This window comes from Prunus dulcis, chromosome 6 (assembly GCF_902201215.1).
Source record: "Prunus dulcis chromosome 6, ALMONDv2, whole genome shotgun sequence".
Lineage (NCBI taxonomy): Eukaryota > Viridiplantae > Streptophyta > Magnoliopsida > Rosales > Rosaceae > Prunus > Prunus dulcis.
The window spans coordinates 27,842,246-27,857,936 of NC_047655.1; the positions used below are offsets into that span (position 1 = coordinate 27,842,246).

A 15,691-nucleotide genomic window follows, 5' to 3' on the forward strand; every position below is an offset into this window, starting at 1 on the left:
CCCACCCAACAGTCAGCCCCATCTTTCTATCTTCCAGTTTCAATTTCCAATTTTCCAATTTTCCAATTTTCTAGGATTTATTCAAGCTCTGGGCCAGAGGGCCTGGGCCCCAAATTTTAAAACCTAACCCATCCCCCCAAAACATTTAAACATTTCTCTCTCTCTCTCTCTCTCCCTCTCTCTCTTCTGTCTCTCAAAATCCCTATCTCTTTAAATATCTCCCCCACCCCACATCTCAACCATAAGAACCCTAGAAAACCCTAATCCTCTCATCTCCAATCCCACATTTCCCATCACAACAGTATCACAAAATGGCCAAAAAGAAAGTGACCCACCAGCCGAAAGACACCAAACACGAAGCTCATCAGTCCCAAAGCCACAATACCCACCAAGCCACCACCATGGATGAGCCCTCAGAGAAGGTTCAGAACAATACCCGCCAAGCCACCGCCAAGGATGAGCCTTCAGAGAAGGTTCAGAACCTCAAGTCCCTCAACTCTCTGCTCCTCAAGGAGACCTTTGATCGCAGGCAACAAGTTGAGTCTTTGATGCAGGCCAAGGAGGGTTTGGAATCTGAGTTGACTAGGTTTCGTGTGGAAAGTAAGTTGTTGGAGAGTGAGTTGACTGGGAAGAGTGAGGAAAATGTTGGCTTGGAGTTGGAAAAGAGTGTTTTTTGTGTTTTTGTTCTGGCTCAGATGGGTCAAATGGTGAAAGAGCAGGTTGAGATTGAGAGAGCGAAGAGCGAGAGAGATACTGAGATTGCTTTTTTGAAGAGGGAAATGAATGAGCTTATGGGTAGCCTTGAAAATGAGAAGGTAAAGCTGAACCGAGTGTGCTGGGAAAGGGATGTGGTGAAGAGTGATTTTGATGGTCTTGCTGAGGAGGCGAATGGGTTGAGATTGAAAGTGGTAGAAATGGATAAAAAAGAGAGATGTACTGAGGATGAAGTTGAGAAGCTCAAAATCCAGTGTCAAGGATTAGTGCAGGAAAAGGCTGAAAAAGAAAGAGCGGTTGAGGTAGTCATCAGAGAAAAGGATTTGGCTCAGAGGAAGCATGCTGAGTCGGAAAGAGTAACTGAGGGTTTGAAGAAGGAGATTGAAGGGATTGTCAGAGAAAAGAATGAGATTGAGAAGGAAAAACATGGGCAAGAAGTGAGACTTTTTCGATTGGAAAATGAAGTGGAGCATTTGAGTAAGGTTGAATTGAATTTGAGGAAAGAGAAGGAACTGTTGCACATTAAGGTTTTGGAGTTGGAGAAGAGTATTAATGAGGCTATGGGGAAGGAAGAGGAGAGGGAGAGGGACATTAAGGCATTAGTGGAAGAAAAGAGGGAGAAGGAGCACAGCATTGAGAGGTTAAATGAGGAAATGAAATCACACAAGGCACTTTTAGATACGGTTACTGAGGAATTGAAAAACAAGGAGCAAAGAATCAAGGAAATAGAGCAAAAGAAGAATGAGATGGAGGAGGCAAAAGTAAATCAAGAAACTGAAATTGCTGAGCTGAACAGAGAAGCGGCTGAACAAAGGGATATTGTATCTAAACTGCGAAATTCATGCAGTGGGCAAGAAGAGAAGAATGAACGATTGGTCTCTGAAGTTAGTCAATATAAAGATGCTGTTGACCGTGTTATGCAGGAGAGGTCCGAGGCTCAGAAGAGTTTGCATGGGGAGAAAAAGAAAGTGGAAGACTTGATGCTGACTATCTCAGATAGGGAGAAGACAATTAAAGAAACTGAGAAAGAGTTGGGAAAACTAAGGAGTGAGCGTGACAACGTTTCTGAGAAAAATAAAGTGCTGGAGAGCCGCTTGGAGTCATTGGTAAAGGAAAAAGATGTGATGCAGAAGAACCTTGTTGAGGCTCAGAAGAAAATTCATGATTGGGAAGCTAAATTTGAATCAGAAGGAGCCAAACTTAAGCGAGCTTTGACAATGTTGAAGAACACTGCAGCACTGGTATCGTCTAAGTCTGAAGGTGAGGAAGAAGTGGTTGCCAATGATCACAAGCTTGGAAAAGAAATTCAACCATATGTGGTGGAGTTAGATGCCATACAGAATGCTTTCAGAAACAAGGAGAAGCTGGTTGGAGACTTGAAGCAGCAAGTTGAGTCACTGCACAAGATAGCAGAGGCACAGAAGAAGAAGAGTTTCTGGACTTTGGTGTCATCAGCAACAACAATTATTGCTGCAGCATCTGTTGCATATGTTGCTAAAGGACGCTGAGTAGTTCATCAGCCAATTTTGTTACAAGGACTAGGTTGCTCTTGGTTCTTGGATCAACCAGTCAAGTGCTACTTGACGGCACGGTGTTATCATGTTTGTCCTTTTTGAACTTCTAATCTAGATAATAATGTTTTTGGTGCAGAAATAGGTCTCATGGGATACTTTGATATTCTATGTTCTTTTGCCAGCTATATGAATGAAGGAATAAGGATATCTTATCTGAATCAGTGGGATTCTCTGCCTTTTTTACTCTTCTGTTGTTTCATATTTGAAAATGCTCACATTTCCTTCTTGATGGCATATTGGGAAGTATGTGGTCTGATCTACTTTGCTATATCCTTTTGTTGGTTAGGCATGTCTTGATGTTTGCTTGCTCACTTTTTTTAAATTGAGGAATGCATAATTTGGAGACAAATTTGCCCTAAGATTACTCAGTGGGATCTCAGATTTCTATGCCTTTTGTCATGTAGGTCTTGCATACAATGAGACAAATTATCTGTGCTGGAAAACTGTTCTGTTTTTGGAATATAAATAAATAATGAAATATTCAATTGATTCACCCTCTATAGAAGGCCATCTGTGCCAAATCTCAGTTCTGATGATGATACTGTCAATCATTCATCTTTGAGTGGTGGAAGAAACTAGAAATCTTTCCTTTCTGGCAGCCTAACTGGGTTTTTTATGACGTGTGCAATGAGATAAATGGCATGAACTAGCAGGCTTTATCCTTGTTGATCAGATCATGGATGAATAGCATCTACTTGGATCTGGGCCTGCCATGCCACTACATGGCTTCTGCCCACATATGGAATATTACGGTGGATGATTGGATTTTAGTGCAATATTTTTCAATGCACAGAAGAGACCAAACAGTACAATCCAAGATTATATGGAGAAGGAGAAGAATGTATGCACCCTGGCCCAAGCATTTTTACATTGGTTGGTTCATAAAGCCGTTTTGTTTTTGGGCCGGGTTCCTAAGCTTTTCCCCCTCCAAAACGCTGAAGGACCTTTTGTCTTGTAAACCCAATTAAGTGATGAAGACAATCTTTCCCACTTAATAATTTCCAACTGTGTGCAGACGTGGATTAGGTCGGTTATTCAGTACACCAAACCAAACATGTTTAGAATAGTTGTTCAGGTGCACCAAACCAAGTGTGTTTAGAATAGTTTAAACTATCGCTCTATTAAAAAAAGTAAAAAACTAATTTCCAAGTGTGTTTGAAGAATACTTTCGTTTTCATCATTAGACTTGTATTATTCAACAATGCAGTGATAAGCATGCTGACGACAAACATCTTCACATCATGGAAATGAACAATGGCTGCCATGGATCATATAGTACAGACCGATTCAACCGATTAAAAATACGTTTTCAAAGCCAAGAACTCTTGACTTTATATCAAAATTGGATTTTGCTAACGTCAGTTGATCTGATAAATGTTGGCTTGATATGAATTTTTCATAGTGGATGACGACTGTGTTTGGCAAAACCTCAAATTATATAAACAAACAACCACATCTGACAAACAAACCCACTTGTGTTCCTCTCCTGTTAATTAACTAATAACAGGCTTTCTGGGTACTTTAATTTAAAATTAAGAAGAAAAAAAACACATTAATTAACACAAACAAGGCGTCATGATGTCATTTTCAGAAGCTTAGCTGTTGCTTGCTGTGCCAGTTTTTAAATCATTGTGAAAGCAACTCACCCAGATTAGATGGCATTGTTTGATTCTAAGTGTGGTCCCTTAGAAAAGCACCCACAGGCCAACCACCACTGGTAGGGATACTTTTTTTCTTTAGAAACAAGCCATTTTTTGCATTTCCTCCATGGTACCTTCTGAGTTACACATGCAGAAAAGGAGAGGAGAGGCATTCATGATCTGACAAGGATGACCCAAAATCAGTCTCCATCAGTCCTAAAATATGAACTCTTTCAATCATTTAGCATCCTACAGAGAATTAGAGATACAGATAATCAAGTTTATTTATATAAATCTTGAGTCAAATCCTGTTGAAAATTATCATTAAAGTTGTTGATTGTATGGTTTATGGAAACACAAACATCGGCCCAAAGCCTTCAACGTCTGTAGAATAAGAAACAATGCTATCCCCATTTCTCACAAGTTTTTCTGCTTCTGTATAGCTAGTGTCGTTTAATGTGTTTTTTTCTTTTCTTTTAAGGTCCAAAGTAAGCCACCTCTGGTTATTTCAACCATGTTTCAAACGCATATGCTCTTATGGAGATGCTGAGATGTGACATATTAGATTGTACTTTGGTGCCTGTATAATTTGTCATTTAGTGGCTTGTTTGCTCTTTTCTTTCCTCCTTTTCCTAGGCCTTTTAGCGAGTGACTTCCCCCTTCTGCATAATGCTCCTGTAAGTCGCATTCAGCTTCTCCAAAAATAAAGTTTCCAGCTTATTGCTTCTTCCCACAGCCATTATTCATTCTGTGTTGTAGAAGAAGGCCCCATAAGAAGAACTTAGAGAGCTTTTTTAACTGATTTTAGGAGAAAAAAAAGGAAAAGAAATACAAAGCATGTTAAGAGTAGACATTAACATTCACATCAAATATTGGCATACCAAGTAACTGGAAAGCTTAAACAACAAAGGCAACAGCCAATACACAACCATTTTATATAATCTAGCACATAAGTATACACAATAATACATGACAACAATACCATGGAGGATGATTTTCCATCCATGTTCCGAATTAGCTATATATAATATAACATTAGCAAGTCACTGGATGTGGGTGTTACACCAACAATCCTAAGTGTCTTCCTCTTCATTGTGGCCGGTAGTCGGAATCCTCAAATCTGGAAGTGTCGTGGGACTGCTAACCTTAGTTAATCGATCCTGCTGTCTGCAAAGCTTTATCGAACCAAAATACCAAATTTTCGGAAGCTCCGATTTGCACCAGAACAAAACATGCTGATCCAGCTATATGCAGATCCACATATACCTTTGCATCAAACAACCAAGCCTAGTCCTCCTCAGACAAGAACCAGACCCCAGCAGGATCCTTTAGTACCACAATTATCAATACAATAGTAATAATCACTATAGCTACACAATCTTACGTACTGCAAACAAACCCTTCATTATTCCGGGTGAAATGTCAAGCTTAGGTTATATATCACCGCACGCGATGAAAGTCAATTCTATTAACAGTTGGAACACACAAATTTACTTATCTCATCCATCACGGTGTAGAAATGGTCATTATTTGGCAGCAAGTAGAAACCAATTGTGGCCTGCTCAAGATACATAAGTTTGATGTTTTTGCCAGCCTTCTCAAGCCCTTTAGCATAAGCCAATTGCCAGTCCTGAACAAGATCCAAACCAGCCACCACGACAAGACTCTTTGGGAACTTGATAGCTTCAAGGTTATTACCCCTTGGACCAAATGGGTTACATGCCGGGTGGTCCCTGTCTTCCCCTTCGGGGAGAAAAGCTCTCCAATACCAGTCCCGGTCTTGGATGGTGACAAAGTATTTCCCGTCCAATCGCTTCTCAGATTCAGTTCTCTCCTGCCCCCCAAACATTGGGTTGAGCAGTATATTTCCCAATACATCAATTCCAGATTCTACTGCTCTTAAAGCAACATTGTGTACAATGTTCCCACCAGAGCTATCACCAGCAAGATATATATGAACTTTTGAGTCCTTTGTACTTTTAAGCCACGATCTAGAGTTGACCCACTGCAGGGCTGTCCATCCATCATCATAGGCACAAGGAAATCGATTTTCAGGTGCCCGGCGGTAATTTACAGAGACCACTACAGCCTTGCAAATACCAACTAGTCGGCGGCACAGAATATCATATATGCCACTGTTAGCAGAGGAGTGCGCAAAGCTTCCACCATGGAAGAAAATTATGACAGGCACCACCTCAATGCTCACAGGTTTGTCAAGATTAAGAATATTCAGCACAGATTCTTCAGCATTGGCTGGTTGATAGATTCGAGTAAGCAGGCCAGTTTCACGGTCAATGATGACATCAAATGAGACAACCCCATCAACTGGTTTTGCATTGGCTGGCACTTTCCGATCAAGGAATTCTGCCAAGTGACGGTTAAAAGTCCCATCAGGTCGACGAAGAAGATTGTAAGACAACTTGAAATTGGAGATGAGGACCCATGTATTCAATGGAACCACCGTCTGTATAGAGAACAAGATCCCAAAACAAAATTAGGTATGTTAAATTCATATTCCAACATAACAAGATAAACATGACTAAGAATCAAGAACTCCAACCAACACCAGAGTAATGGCATCTATAAACAAAGCTTTTTGCTATTGTTTCAACTTTCAAGGTAACAGAGACACCATGGAACCACCACAGATGAAGGACATGAACACTTTGACAAGAAAGCACAAAAACCAAAATCAACTAAAGCAGTGGATTTGGCCATACAAGCCTAAAATCTATTACCAGTCTTCAAATACAATCATGTTCATCTAATCAAATTTCTTGAAGCTGAAGCTGAAGTTCAGCAGATACTCAGCCTCCCATCCCAATGCTAAAACCACAACACTAAATCCCAATCACATCTCCAAACAAGAAGAGATTCAAAAACCTGATGAACTCGAACAAGTATAACAAACCCAAAACCATATCTGTTCAAATCCTAAAGAAAAACTGGTCAAAACCTCAACTAAAAGAAGAACAAAGTCTTCAGACCAACCAAAGAAACAAGAACAAATTCTGGCTTTCTATAACAAAACCACAAACCAAACCCCATAACACAGAGAACCCATTAAGATAAGCAAACCATCACCCTAAACCAAAACCCAGAGAAGCTGAGCCAAAACCAAACTTCGAATTAAACAAAAGATCAAAGAAAAAGTGGTTACCCTGGATTCATTAACGTTGACTTCGTTGGTCCCAGCCATGGAAACCGGTCTGAAGAAATTCCACACCAAAAGCTTAGCTAGTAGAAAACCCAACACAGATCCTCTGAGAGCAAACCCACTTAAGAAAAACAAAGCCTCACGTATTCACACTCAAATAAGAAGCAAAGCCAGCCAGGCTGCACCTAACCTTTGAATCTCGCCAACTTTTAGATCGTACTTCGTTAACCCATTGGTCCCAGACAAAACAAGCCCCTAATCTCTAGGGGAAACCTCTCTCTGCATTCATGTGATGAAATGACAAATCTCACTACAATAAAACAGAGCAATAGAGAGTGTGCTTGTGCGGAGCGGGTGCAGGATAAGAGGGCTGGCGTATTTTAGCATACAAGTTAGGACGTATGCTAATGTGCGAGATGAGTGCAGAGATGACGCGGGAGATAGAGGGGAAGGGGACAAAGTGAGCGGCCGAAAGAAACACGGTTAGTGGAACCCACCTATCCAAAAGAAATTAAATTTGTTAATTACTTGATTTTCTTAAATTTCTTTTTAAGAAAATAAAAAGGAAAAACAGGAGAAAGTGAGGAATTTAAAAATATTTGGATGGATAGAGCAATAAAAGCTTCAGGGCGTGTGGTGGAAGGCAGGGCACGTGAGGACAAACAGAGCCCGTCCGAACACAAAGTACTACTTTTGGCGGTGCCTCAATGACCGTTTTGTCTTTCATTTTGGATCGTATTTACGGAAATGTCATTGTGAGTGTGAGTAGATATTTTTTTAATCGTAACTCGTGACGCGCGAGTGATACAACTGTAAAAAAAAAAAATAAAAAAAAAATTAGTGATGTACGCAATGGTTAGTCGCCACGAGTAATTCTTCATTATTGATGCATATTGATAGTTAGATTTCGTCTGCGCATATGAATGATGCTTTTAACATTCTGTAATGAGAGATTTTAGCGGGTGATTCTTAGTCGTTGATGATAACGAATTAACAAAACACTAAATGGCTAGCATCCATTAATACGGGTGTGAGTGATTGTCCAGATGGCTTACGCTATTAATATTTGTAAAGAAATATTATGGTGGGTGGTTCCTACCTAGTAAGTGATGAAAGCGGGTCAACAAAACATACATTAACACAAGTGTAAGTTTGTGCACGTGATTAGCGCTATCAAAATTTGTAACGAGAGATTCAAGTATGTGATTCATAATATGTGATGAAAGCGGATTAACAAAACACTAACGGCTAACATCTACTAAGATGCGTGTGAGTAGTTGTACACGTGGTTGGTGTTTTCAAAATTTGTAACGAGAGATTCTGGTGGGTGATTCTCAATAAGGGATGAGGGCGGGTTAACAAAACATTAATGGCTAACACATCTACTCACACACGTGACTGACGTTATCAAAATTTGTGAGAGATTATGGTGAATGATTCTCGGTAGTTCATGAAAGCGGGTCAATAAAACATTAACAACTAACATTCACTAACACGCATGTGAGTTGTTACAAGCACAACTTAATTGCACACCCAATGTATAAGATTTGTGCTCTCGTAGAAGTGTATATTATAGTGTATTTTTAAGCTTTATTGTAATGCTTAATGTACATTTAAGTCACGATTAATTTTGCTCCAATATATTCGTTGAATTGTACACTTTCCGTTTGGAGAATAAAAGCAAAAGATATTTCACGATCAATCAACACTCTTTAGAAAAAGCTGTTGCCTCCTTAAGAACACATAATACATGTGACAATACTTAAAACAGTAAACAAAACTAATCTTCCACAATCATGCTTTTCCCCCTTCCAAAATCCATTGGGACAATGTCACGTTTTCACATTTAGTCCTTGTCATTAAGCCCATAACAAGCTAAAGCTTAATGACAGTTACATTTCAAGCTCTGTTGCTTCATTACTTTTTAACTTTTTGAAAACAAAGAACAACCTTTCATTTCATCAGTAAACCTTTTTTTTTGCATTTCCAACACTTATTTATTAACATATGCGTTAATAAATACTTGTCTCCTTTTCCGGAAAGAATTTTTAACTCATTTTTTAAACGAGCCATTTTTCCTCCGGCTTAAGGTTAAGAACTACTCGGCCTTCTTTAGTCAGTACCGGTGGTGATCATCCCCCGATCTGTTTTTTCTTAATTAATTATCTTTAGATGTAAACATTAATAAAAATGATATGTTACATGTGCGGCCTTCCTTCCTTTCCTTTTGAAGAGGCGGTATGGCTTAATTTTTGTTGCGTTTCCCCTTTCTCTCATGCAAGAAAACCAAAAACCAAAAATATATAATGAACTAACTAGACTAGTACGTCATTTTCATTTTAAAATTTTCAAAAATTGGAAAGAAAATAGCACGTCCTTTGCATCTTGATTGCCTGTAAAGTAAGAGAGAAATATCATAAGAAGAGGAAAAATAAGATAAGAGGAAAAAGAAAAAAAGGACTATACTCTGTGAGTAGCAGTACTAGAACTATTTGTAGGGCAGTTGGCAACGAAAACAAACAAGCACACCTGCTGGGCAAAGGCATGCATTATCTCATCTCTCTCATCTCTCCTCATCTTTCTCTCAAGTCAGTAGCAGTCACTGTCGATGAACTTCACCATCAAAGTTCTACTTTGGGTGGGACTTTCACTATTATTGTTCGTGCCCACTGCCTTTGGAACCATTGCTCTAACTGTGAGGTCAACAATTACCCACAGTTTTTGGATTCTTCTGCCTCATGCTGCGTTTGGCTTTTGCCCTTTTCTTCTTCTTTTTCTTTTCTCCTTTTTAACTCCAAAAATTTGAAATATTTCCATCATCATCCTCTCCAACTCCAACCCCTGCCCTTAATGAGGGAGGGCATCTTTGTGTAGTTGTTTACCTACGTGTATGGCCCAAGATTCAACACCTAGGCTAACTCTTTCTTTTTGCCTTTATCTCTTTTGTCCTTTTCCGCGTTTTGGCTCTCCTTTCTTGTCCTTATCTCTTTCTCTCTGCGGGTCTTTCTGTCTTATTTTGGGCCTAATGGGCCTTCATTTATTCATGAAATGGGCCTGGATATCAGAATTATATTTGTCTCGGTTGACTTGCAGCACAAGGCGGGTAAGGTCCAATTACCAAATTCGTACACCGAATTTATGAATAATCTAAAGATTGGAAATCAAATTCGGTATCTACAGATACTTCTGGGTGTCCATAGAATTGCCAAAAGTGGTTTTGTGATGTCTAAAAAGATTAGGAACTCGAGGTCCTGTGATCGAATTTCTCCTACTCAAAATCGTTTACATTAAGAAGAGCCCAAGACCTTATATTTCATCATCATCATAACATATGCCTATATGGGAGCCTACTTGATCGGATGATCGATCAAATAATAATTACAGCTAGCTGGAAAATGGAATCATTTTTCAAGTTTCAAGGGCCCTTTTCTTTTTCTCCTAACTAGTATTAGGTATACAAAAGCCAACAAGAACCTGGTGCTGTACGATCCACAGTAAAAAAATTTGAAAAAAGAACCCGGTGCGGTACGATCCACAGTAAAAAATGTCAAACGGTACAGCTTCACCTTCATGGCTGATTGATGCGTCATGTCACGATTCAGTGTAATGCAGCTCATAGATTCCCGAATCGTATTCCGTGGGCCAACCAATCCACGCACGCTTCACCATTTGGGCTGCGATCCAATAGATCACAACAACGGAGCCCAAAAGTTAAGAAACTCCAGGCCCATAAATTATACCCAAACGTCGTCGTTTTTATTTTGGGCTGTTTGCCTGTTAACCGCGAAACGAGAATCGCAAAGCAGTGGACCGTGGGAAAACTAAAAAGGACCAAAATTCAATTTCCCGCGAATTTCCAAAGAGGGTGCCACGCTGGCGATCCGTGTGACCGCACTCTCCGCCAATCAGAGCACAGCTTGACCTCCTATTTATTCCAAACCCCACTCGCGTTTCACTTTCACATTTAGAAAAACCCATCCCTCTTTCTGTCTGCCTCGCACGCATCTATCACTCGCCCAAGACTTGTTCTCTGTTCTAGGGTTAGGGTTTTGTGATTTCAGTGTTGATTCGGGAAAATGAGTTCTAAAGAAGCTGGTTCGACGAAGGGAGGCAGGGGCAAACCGAAGGCCTCCAAGTCTGTATCGAGGTCTCATAAAGCGGGGCTCCAGTTTCCGGTGGGTAGGATCGCCCGATTTCTTAAGGCTGGCAAGTACGCCGAGCGGGTTGGTGCTGGCGCACCTGTATATCTCTCCGCCGTGCTCGAATATCTTGCTGCAGAGGTTAGTTTGTGTTTGATCTAGATGTGTTTTTACTTTTATGGGTCGCTTGTGATTAATTGAAATTTTGGTTTTAATTTTGTTTGTGTAATGGGATTTCATGTTTGAGGGCCTTGATTGGATTTGGTTAGGGTTTTATTTTCTAGGTTTAATCGGATTGTTTAACCTAGATCGAATTTGTTGGTTGTGTTATTTGAATTTGAAATTGATTTTTGTATTTGCGTTCGGTTCTTTTGGTGAAATGAGTTAAAGTTCCTGCGGTTAGTTTTATGTCTTATTGGTATTGAATTGAGTTTTATAGGTTAAGATTTTCATGAAAGTGGTGGATTGTTGTAGTATGGAATTTGAATGGGTTTGATCTGACTTTTGGTCTGAAATTGGGTGTTTAGGTATTGGAGCTTGCTGGAAATGCTGCAAGGGATAACAAGAAGAACCGTATTGTGCCAAGGCACATCCAACTAGCTGTGAGGAACGACGAAGAGCTAAGCAAGCTATTGGGGTCTGTGACCATTGCTAATGGAGGAGTGTTGCCAAACATCCACCAAACTCTTTTGCCGAAGAAGGTGGGCAAAGGCAAGGGCGATATTGGATCTGCCTCTCAGGAGTTCTAGAGGGTTGTCTCTCTTCTGTGGAGTTTATGAGTAGTTACTGCAGTTGTACTATATGAAGTTGTTTTTTAATTTTTTGGGATAGAGCTTGATCTATTGGTACTTGGAATTGGTATGCTATAAATGAAAGTTTGTGTTAGGATTTTCTCAACTAAATCCCCTTTTCAAGTTCTTTTGTTCTCCAAAACCATCTGGGGATGTTTAGATATTACTTGTGCCGCTGGGTATTTGATGCATTAGGGTTTGATTTCACTTCATGAGGTGAAAGAGTTTTAGATCAACTATCTCAAATCAAGTTCAAAAAATGAGGCATATTGTTTTTCGTTGTTCGGCAGCTTTAGCTATATCTCTTACTAATAAATCAATCCTCAGTTTTTGGCCTTGTAATCTCGCGCCGCTCTTCTCCAATTGTAAACACGACCAACTATATTTTTCAGACTATAGTAAACCAATTACCGAAGGAAATTCCACATACCATTCAATCACAAATTTATTAAACGACGTAGTGCATCACCTGGTTCAACTCGTTTATCTGTCAAGCCAATACGATCCATTTAACTAATTTCTTTCTGTCTTCGTGTCCTTTTCACATCAGCAACTAACGCCATGTTAGGGTTCTCTGTGCTCTGCTTCAGAAGGGGGCTCTGTTCTCTTGGCTACATGAAATCGATGATGCATATGCTTTCAACAACAATTTCATATGGAATTTGACCAATAATGGGTTTTAAGTTGACCAATTTCATTTTTGGTATCCAGTAAGTCTGAAGTTTTTGGAAAGCTAGCCTAGGTATAACTTAAATGGCTGCTGCAAGTTGTAAAAGAGGAGTTCATGGTAAGAGCAGGGTAGAAATGATCTTCCAGAACAAGTTGCTCATCACATTATCTCCTTCCTTACTAGTACTGCAGACCTCACCAGTTTTGGCACATTATCTAGAAGATGCAGACACCCCCATCTCTCATCTCCATCCTTGAATCTTGTCCAACTTTCCGACCCGAATGAATCCAACTTGTGCCAGCGGGTAGAGTTGTTGGTTTCTTTGAACTGCCTCTTCATTCTTCTTCTTAATAACAAGATACAGCAGCTTCCTTTTCACTGGCGGCTTTGGCAACACGATGGCATTGTCAAATCATGGGAGCTATCTCGAAAGGCACTGATCCGTAGGGTCAAAGTGCTTGATATCAACATATACAATGATGAGGGGAACAATTTACATTTCCAGGTTGGCTCTTTCTTTCTGGGTTTTTAAGGTTTCTGTCGTTGAGCATGTGTAATGCAACTATCAAAGTCCCGCTCTGCTTGTTGTTCCAAGTTGGAACACTTGAACGTGTTGATACAGATGAGGGGTTGTTCAAATGGATCTCCTCTCACTGCAGATGCATTACGGAACTGCGTCCTGAACATGTTGTACGGAACTGCGTCTTGAACATGTTGCCATGTCGGGTTGGCAGATATCACCATTGAAAGCTCCTCTTTGAAATTCTTTAGCATTGTTGCTGGTGGCGATAAACCTTCTAATCTTACAATATCAGGTGAGAAACTTGAAGATATACACATCAGGTGGCGGATTAATTCGTCCGGCCAATCGTGGAACATTGTTGCTCCAAACCTTACATATTTGGAACGGATTGGGAACACAATCAATCACCAGCTGGGTAAATTATTGCATTTGGAAAAAGGCGAGATTTGTATGGTTGGTGATCACAATAGCTTTGGCGAGGTGTTCGAGGTTTTTCGGAGTATACGCAGGGAAAAAGTTATAGCGACTACTCTTCAGCCTTTTTCTTTTGGTTCAATACTAAATATCCTGCAATTTGGTGTAATTTTTTTTTTGGAGTACAATATTTCCTGTCTTGGTATGCAATAGAGCTAATAAATTTATGTATCTTACATTTCGGTTTATTTTGATTTGAGTGATTGCATTGCAACGGTCACACTAGCTAGAAAGAACATTCACATTTATCCTCCAAGTTTAGTTTGAAGATCAGTCTGAGAGAAGTGCTTTGTTTACGGTTTAACGTTGGCTAGTTGATGTGTATTCGTCTTTGCAGGCGGGCCAATGCCATTAGATGATGTTTCTTATTTGTGTATCACCATTGGAAGCTTTAAGGATCACTTAGGGCCTGAAGCAGCTTATCTTTTTAAGAGAATGCCTAACTTGAGTACTTTGCGCATGAAGTGGAATCCACGGCCCGAATCCCACATATCAGAGGATGTAAGTAAAAGTTTGTGTTCCCTCCTCTCTGTACATTTTGCCATTGTCATTTCTGGAATTATTGATCTTCTTGGTGCCTTTTTCAGGGTTCCGGGTTTGGTATGGAGTTTTGGAAAATGCAAAACCTTGTTTTTATTTATCAGCTTAATGAGGTAACTACAGAGCTATCTATACGAGCTTTCCCAGGTTAAGAAGATTTATTTAAGTTATAATACTTGTATCCAAACCCAAGCGTGGATGTTGATAGATCTACTGTTGAAAATTTCTATACAATGAGAGGCAACCAACAATGCTTTCTTGTTTTTATTTAGAGGGAAAAATCTTCAATGTTTTTTTCCGTCAGTTTTATTTTGTTTGAATTGAGTTTCAACCATGTGTGACGTGTCTATATCATACCTCATTATGAAAGATTGCAATGTTGCATCACATTCACAAGTTATAATTTTATCGAAATTTAAGCTTCTGTAAAATATGTTTGCTAAATGCTGATGTGTTATGCGCCGGACCCGCTCCATCCAAAAATCAGTTCCCGCCACGAGCACAGTTACGTGGGCCAAATTCCTGCCCAAAATTTATATCTAGAAAGCCCAAAAGAGCCAAAGACCGGTTGCACTTGCGCAAACACTAAAAAACAAAAAGATAAAAATTAGAGTTGGAATCTGGACAAAAGAAGAATATGGGATCGCAGTCACCCTACTTTGATCGAATTCTTTTGCTTATATGAATGAATGGTAAGCACTCTAATTAGGGTTTTGTTTTGGTTCAGTGTATAGTAAATGAGTGCAATTGATGTTTCAGTTTTAGTATGAATGTAATTCCCCTTGATTCACACAACTCTATCCTTGTTTTCTACAAAATCCAGTAATTCTTAAACATTTGGAAAGCATTGAGGGCAGGGGAGATGCATAAGTTGCCTAGACAGAGTGTTGGAGTTCGTACTAGCTAGGAGGGGAAGGAGGACGGTAGACAGATTTAGTGATCTTCCAGAGGGAGTTGCTCATTACATTCTTTAAATTCCTTATTTGTCAAGTCCGTCATTGAATTTTGATAAATTTCCCTACTGGCCTGCATCCCAGTGTGTTAACCAGTTAAGGTTGTTGCGTTCTCTGGATATAGGCTCTTGATCCTTTGTGGGGATAATAAGATACAACACTTTCGTCTTAAACAAGCCTCAGTGAATTCTCTCATCAAAGGACATGCTTTTGTGATGCTGTGAGATTTCAAATCATCAGTGAATCAAGAACGCAGTAAGGTGCAAGGTTGAAGTTCTTGATCTTGATATCTTCAACTTGAGACCATTTGCATTTCGAATTTATCAATAAACCCTAAGGTTTCTTTATATCTTCCTGGTAGATTTCAAAGTTGCATGTTTTACGTTGCGTCAGAAAGGCTATGGCTAACATAATTAAAAATTGGAGGGAGATCAAGCAGGACATGGTTTCGTCTTGTTAAACTTGGATTAGGGTTGAGACTTGAGATATCAAGGCGCAAGATAAAAATTCAATTCA

At 39.7% G+C, this 15,691-nt stretch overlaps 4 protein-coding genes across 4 annotated transcripts; 3 read left to right on the plus strand and 1 right to left on the minus strand.

Annotated features, from left to right (window-relative positions):
• Window positions 1-160: 160 nt before the first annotated feature.
• LOC117629795 (cingulin-like protein 1) lies at window positions 161-2,471 on the plus strand. The gene has a single exon (XM_034362401.1). The coding sequence runs from the start codon at window positions 312-314 to the stop codon at window positions 2,220-2,222; it is 1,911 nt and encodes a 636-aa protein (XP_034218292.1). The 5' UTR covers window positions 161-311; the 3' UTR covers window positions 2,223-2,471.
• Window positions 2,472-4,800: 2,329 nt separating this feature from the next.
• LOC117629796 (gibberellin receptor GID1C-like) lies at window positions 4,801-7,621 on the minus strand. The gene is made up of 2 exons (XM_034362403.1): window positions 7,089-7,621; window positions 4,801-6,392 (listed from the first exon to the last, which is right to left on the minus strand). Exons 1-2 carry the CDS (start codon window positions 7,125-7,127, stop codon window positions 5,397-5,399), a joined length of 1,035 nt encoding a protein of 344 aa, XP_034218294.1. The 5' UTR covers window positions 7,128-7,621; the 3' UTR covers window positions 4,801-5,396.
• Window positions 7,622-11,042: 3,421 nt separating this feature from the next.
• Window positions 11,043-12,296, plus strand: LOC117632848 (histone H2AX). The gene is made up of 2 exons (XM_034366449.1): window positions 11,043-11,365; window positions 11,752-12,296. Exons 1-2 carry the CDS (start codon window positions 11,162-11,164, stop codon window positions 11,971-11,973), a joined length of 426 nt encoding a protein of 141 aa, XP_034222340.1. The 5' UTR covers window positions 11,043-11,161; the 3' UTR covers window positions 11,974-12,296.
• Window positions 12,297-12,576: 280 nt separating this feature from the next.
• On the plus strand, window positions 12,577-14,461 carry LOC117630607. Its single transcript, XM_034363308.1, has 6 exons — window positions 12,577-12,591; window positions 12,813-13,190; window positions 13,308-13,314; window positions 13,420-13,824; window positions 14,020-14,183; window positions 14,270-14,461. The coding sequence occupies exons 1-6, from the start codon at window positions 12,577-12,579 to the stop codon at window positions 14,372-14,374; spliced, it is 1,074 nt and encodes a 357-aa protein (XP_034219199.1). The 3' UTR covers window positions 14,375-14,461.
• The last annotated feature ends 1,230 nt before the right edge of the window (window positions 14,462-15,691 follow it).

Excerpts from the sequence above, each read along its gene's own strand:
- LOC117629795 (XM_034362401.1), top strand. The coding sequence starts at position 312 with ATGGCCAAAAAGAAAGTGACCCACCAGCCGAAAGACACCAAACACGAA.
- LOC117629796 (XM_034362403.1), bottom strand. The coding sequence starts at position 7,127 with ATGGCTGGGACCAACGAAGTCAACGTTAATGAATCCAGG. Across the intron at positions 6,393-7,088 it reads TCAACGTTAATGAATCCAGG|ACGGTGGTTCCATTGAATAC; the intron begins GTAACCACTTTT and ends TTCTCTATACAG.
- LOC117632848 (XM_034366449.1), top strand. The coding sequence starts at position 11,162 with ATGAGTTCTAAAGAAGCTGGTTCGACGAAGGGAGGCAGGGGCAAACCG. Across the intron at positions 11,366-11,751 it reads TCGAATATCTTGCTGCAGAG|GTATTGGAGCTTGCTGGAAA; the intron begins GTTAGTTTGTGT and ends TTGGGTGTTTAG.
- LOC117630607 (XM_034363308.1), top strand. Across the intron at positions 13,825-14,019 it reads GTACAATATTTCCTGTCTTG|GCGGGCCAATGCCATTAGAT; the intron begins GTATGCAATAGA and ends TCGTCTTTGCAG. Across the intron at positions 14,184-14,269 it reads AATCCCACATATCAGAGGAT|GGTTCCGGGTTTGGTATGGA; the intron begins GTAAGTAAAAGT and ends TGCCTTTTTCAG.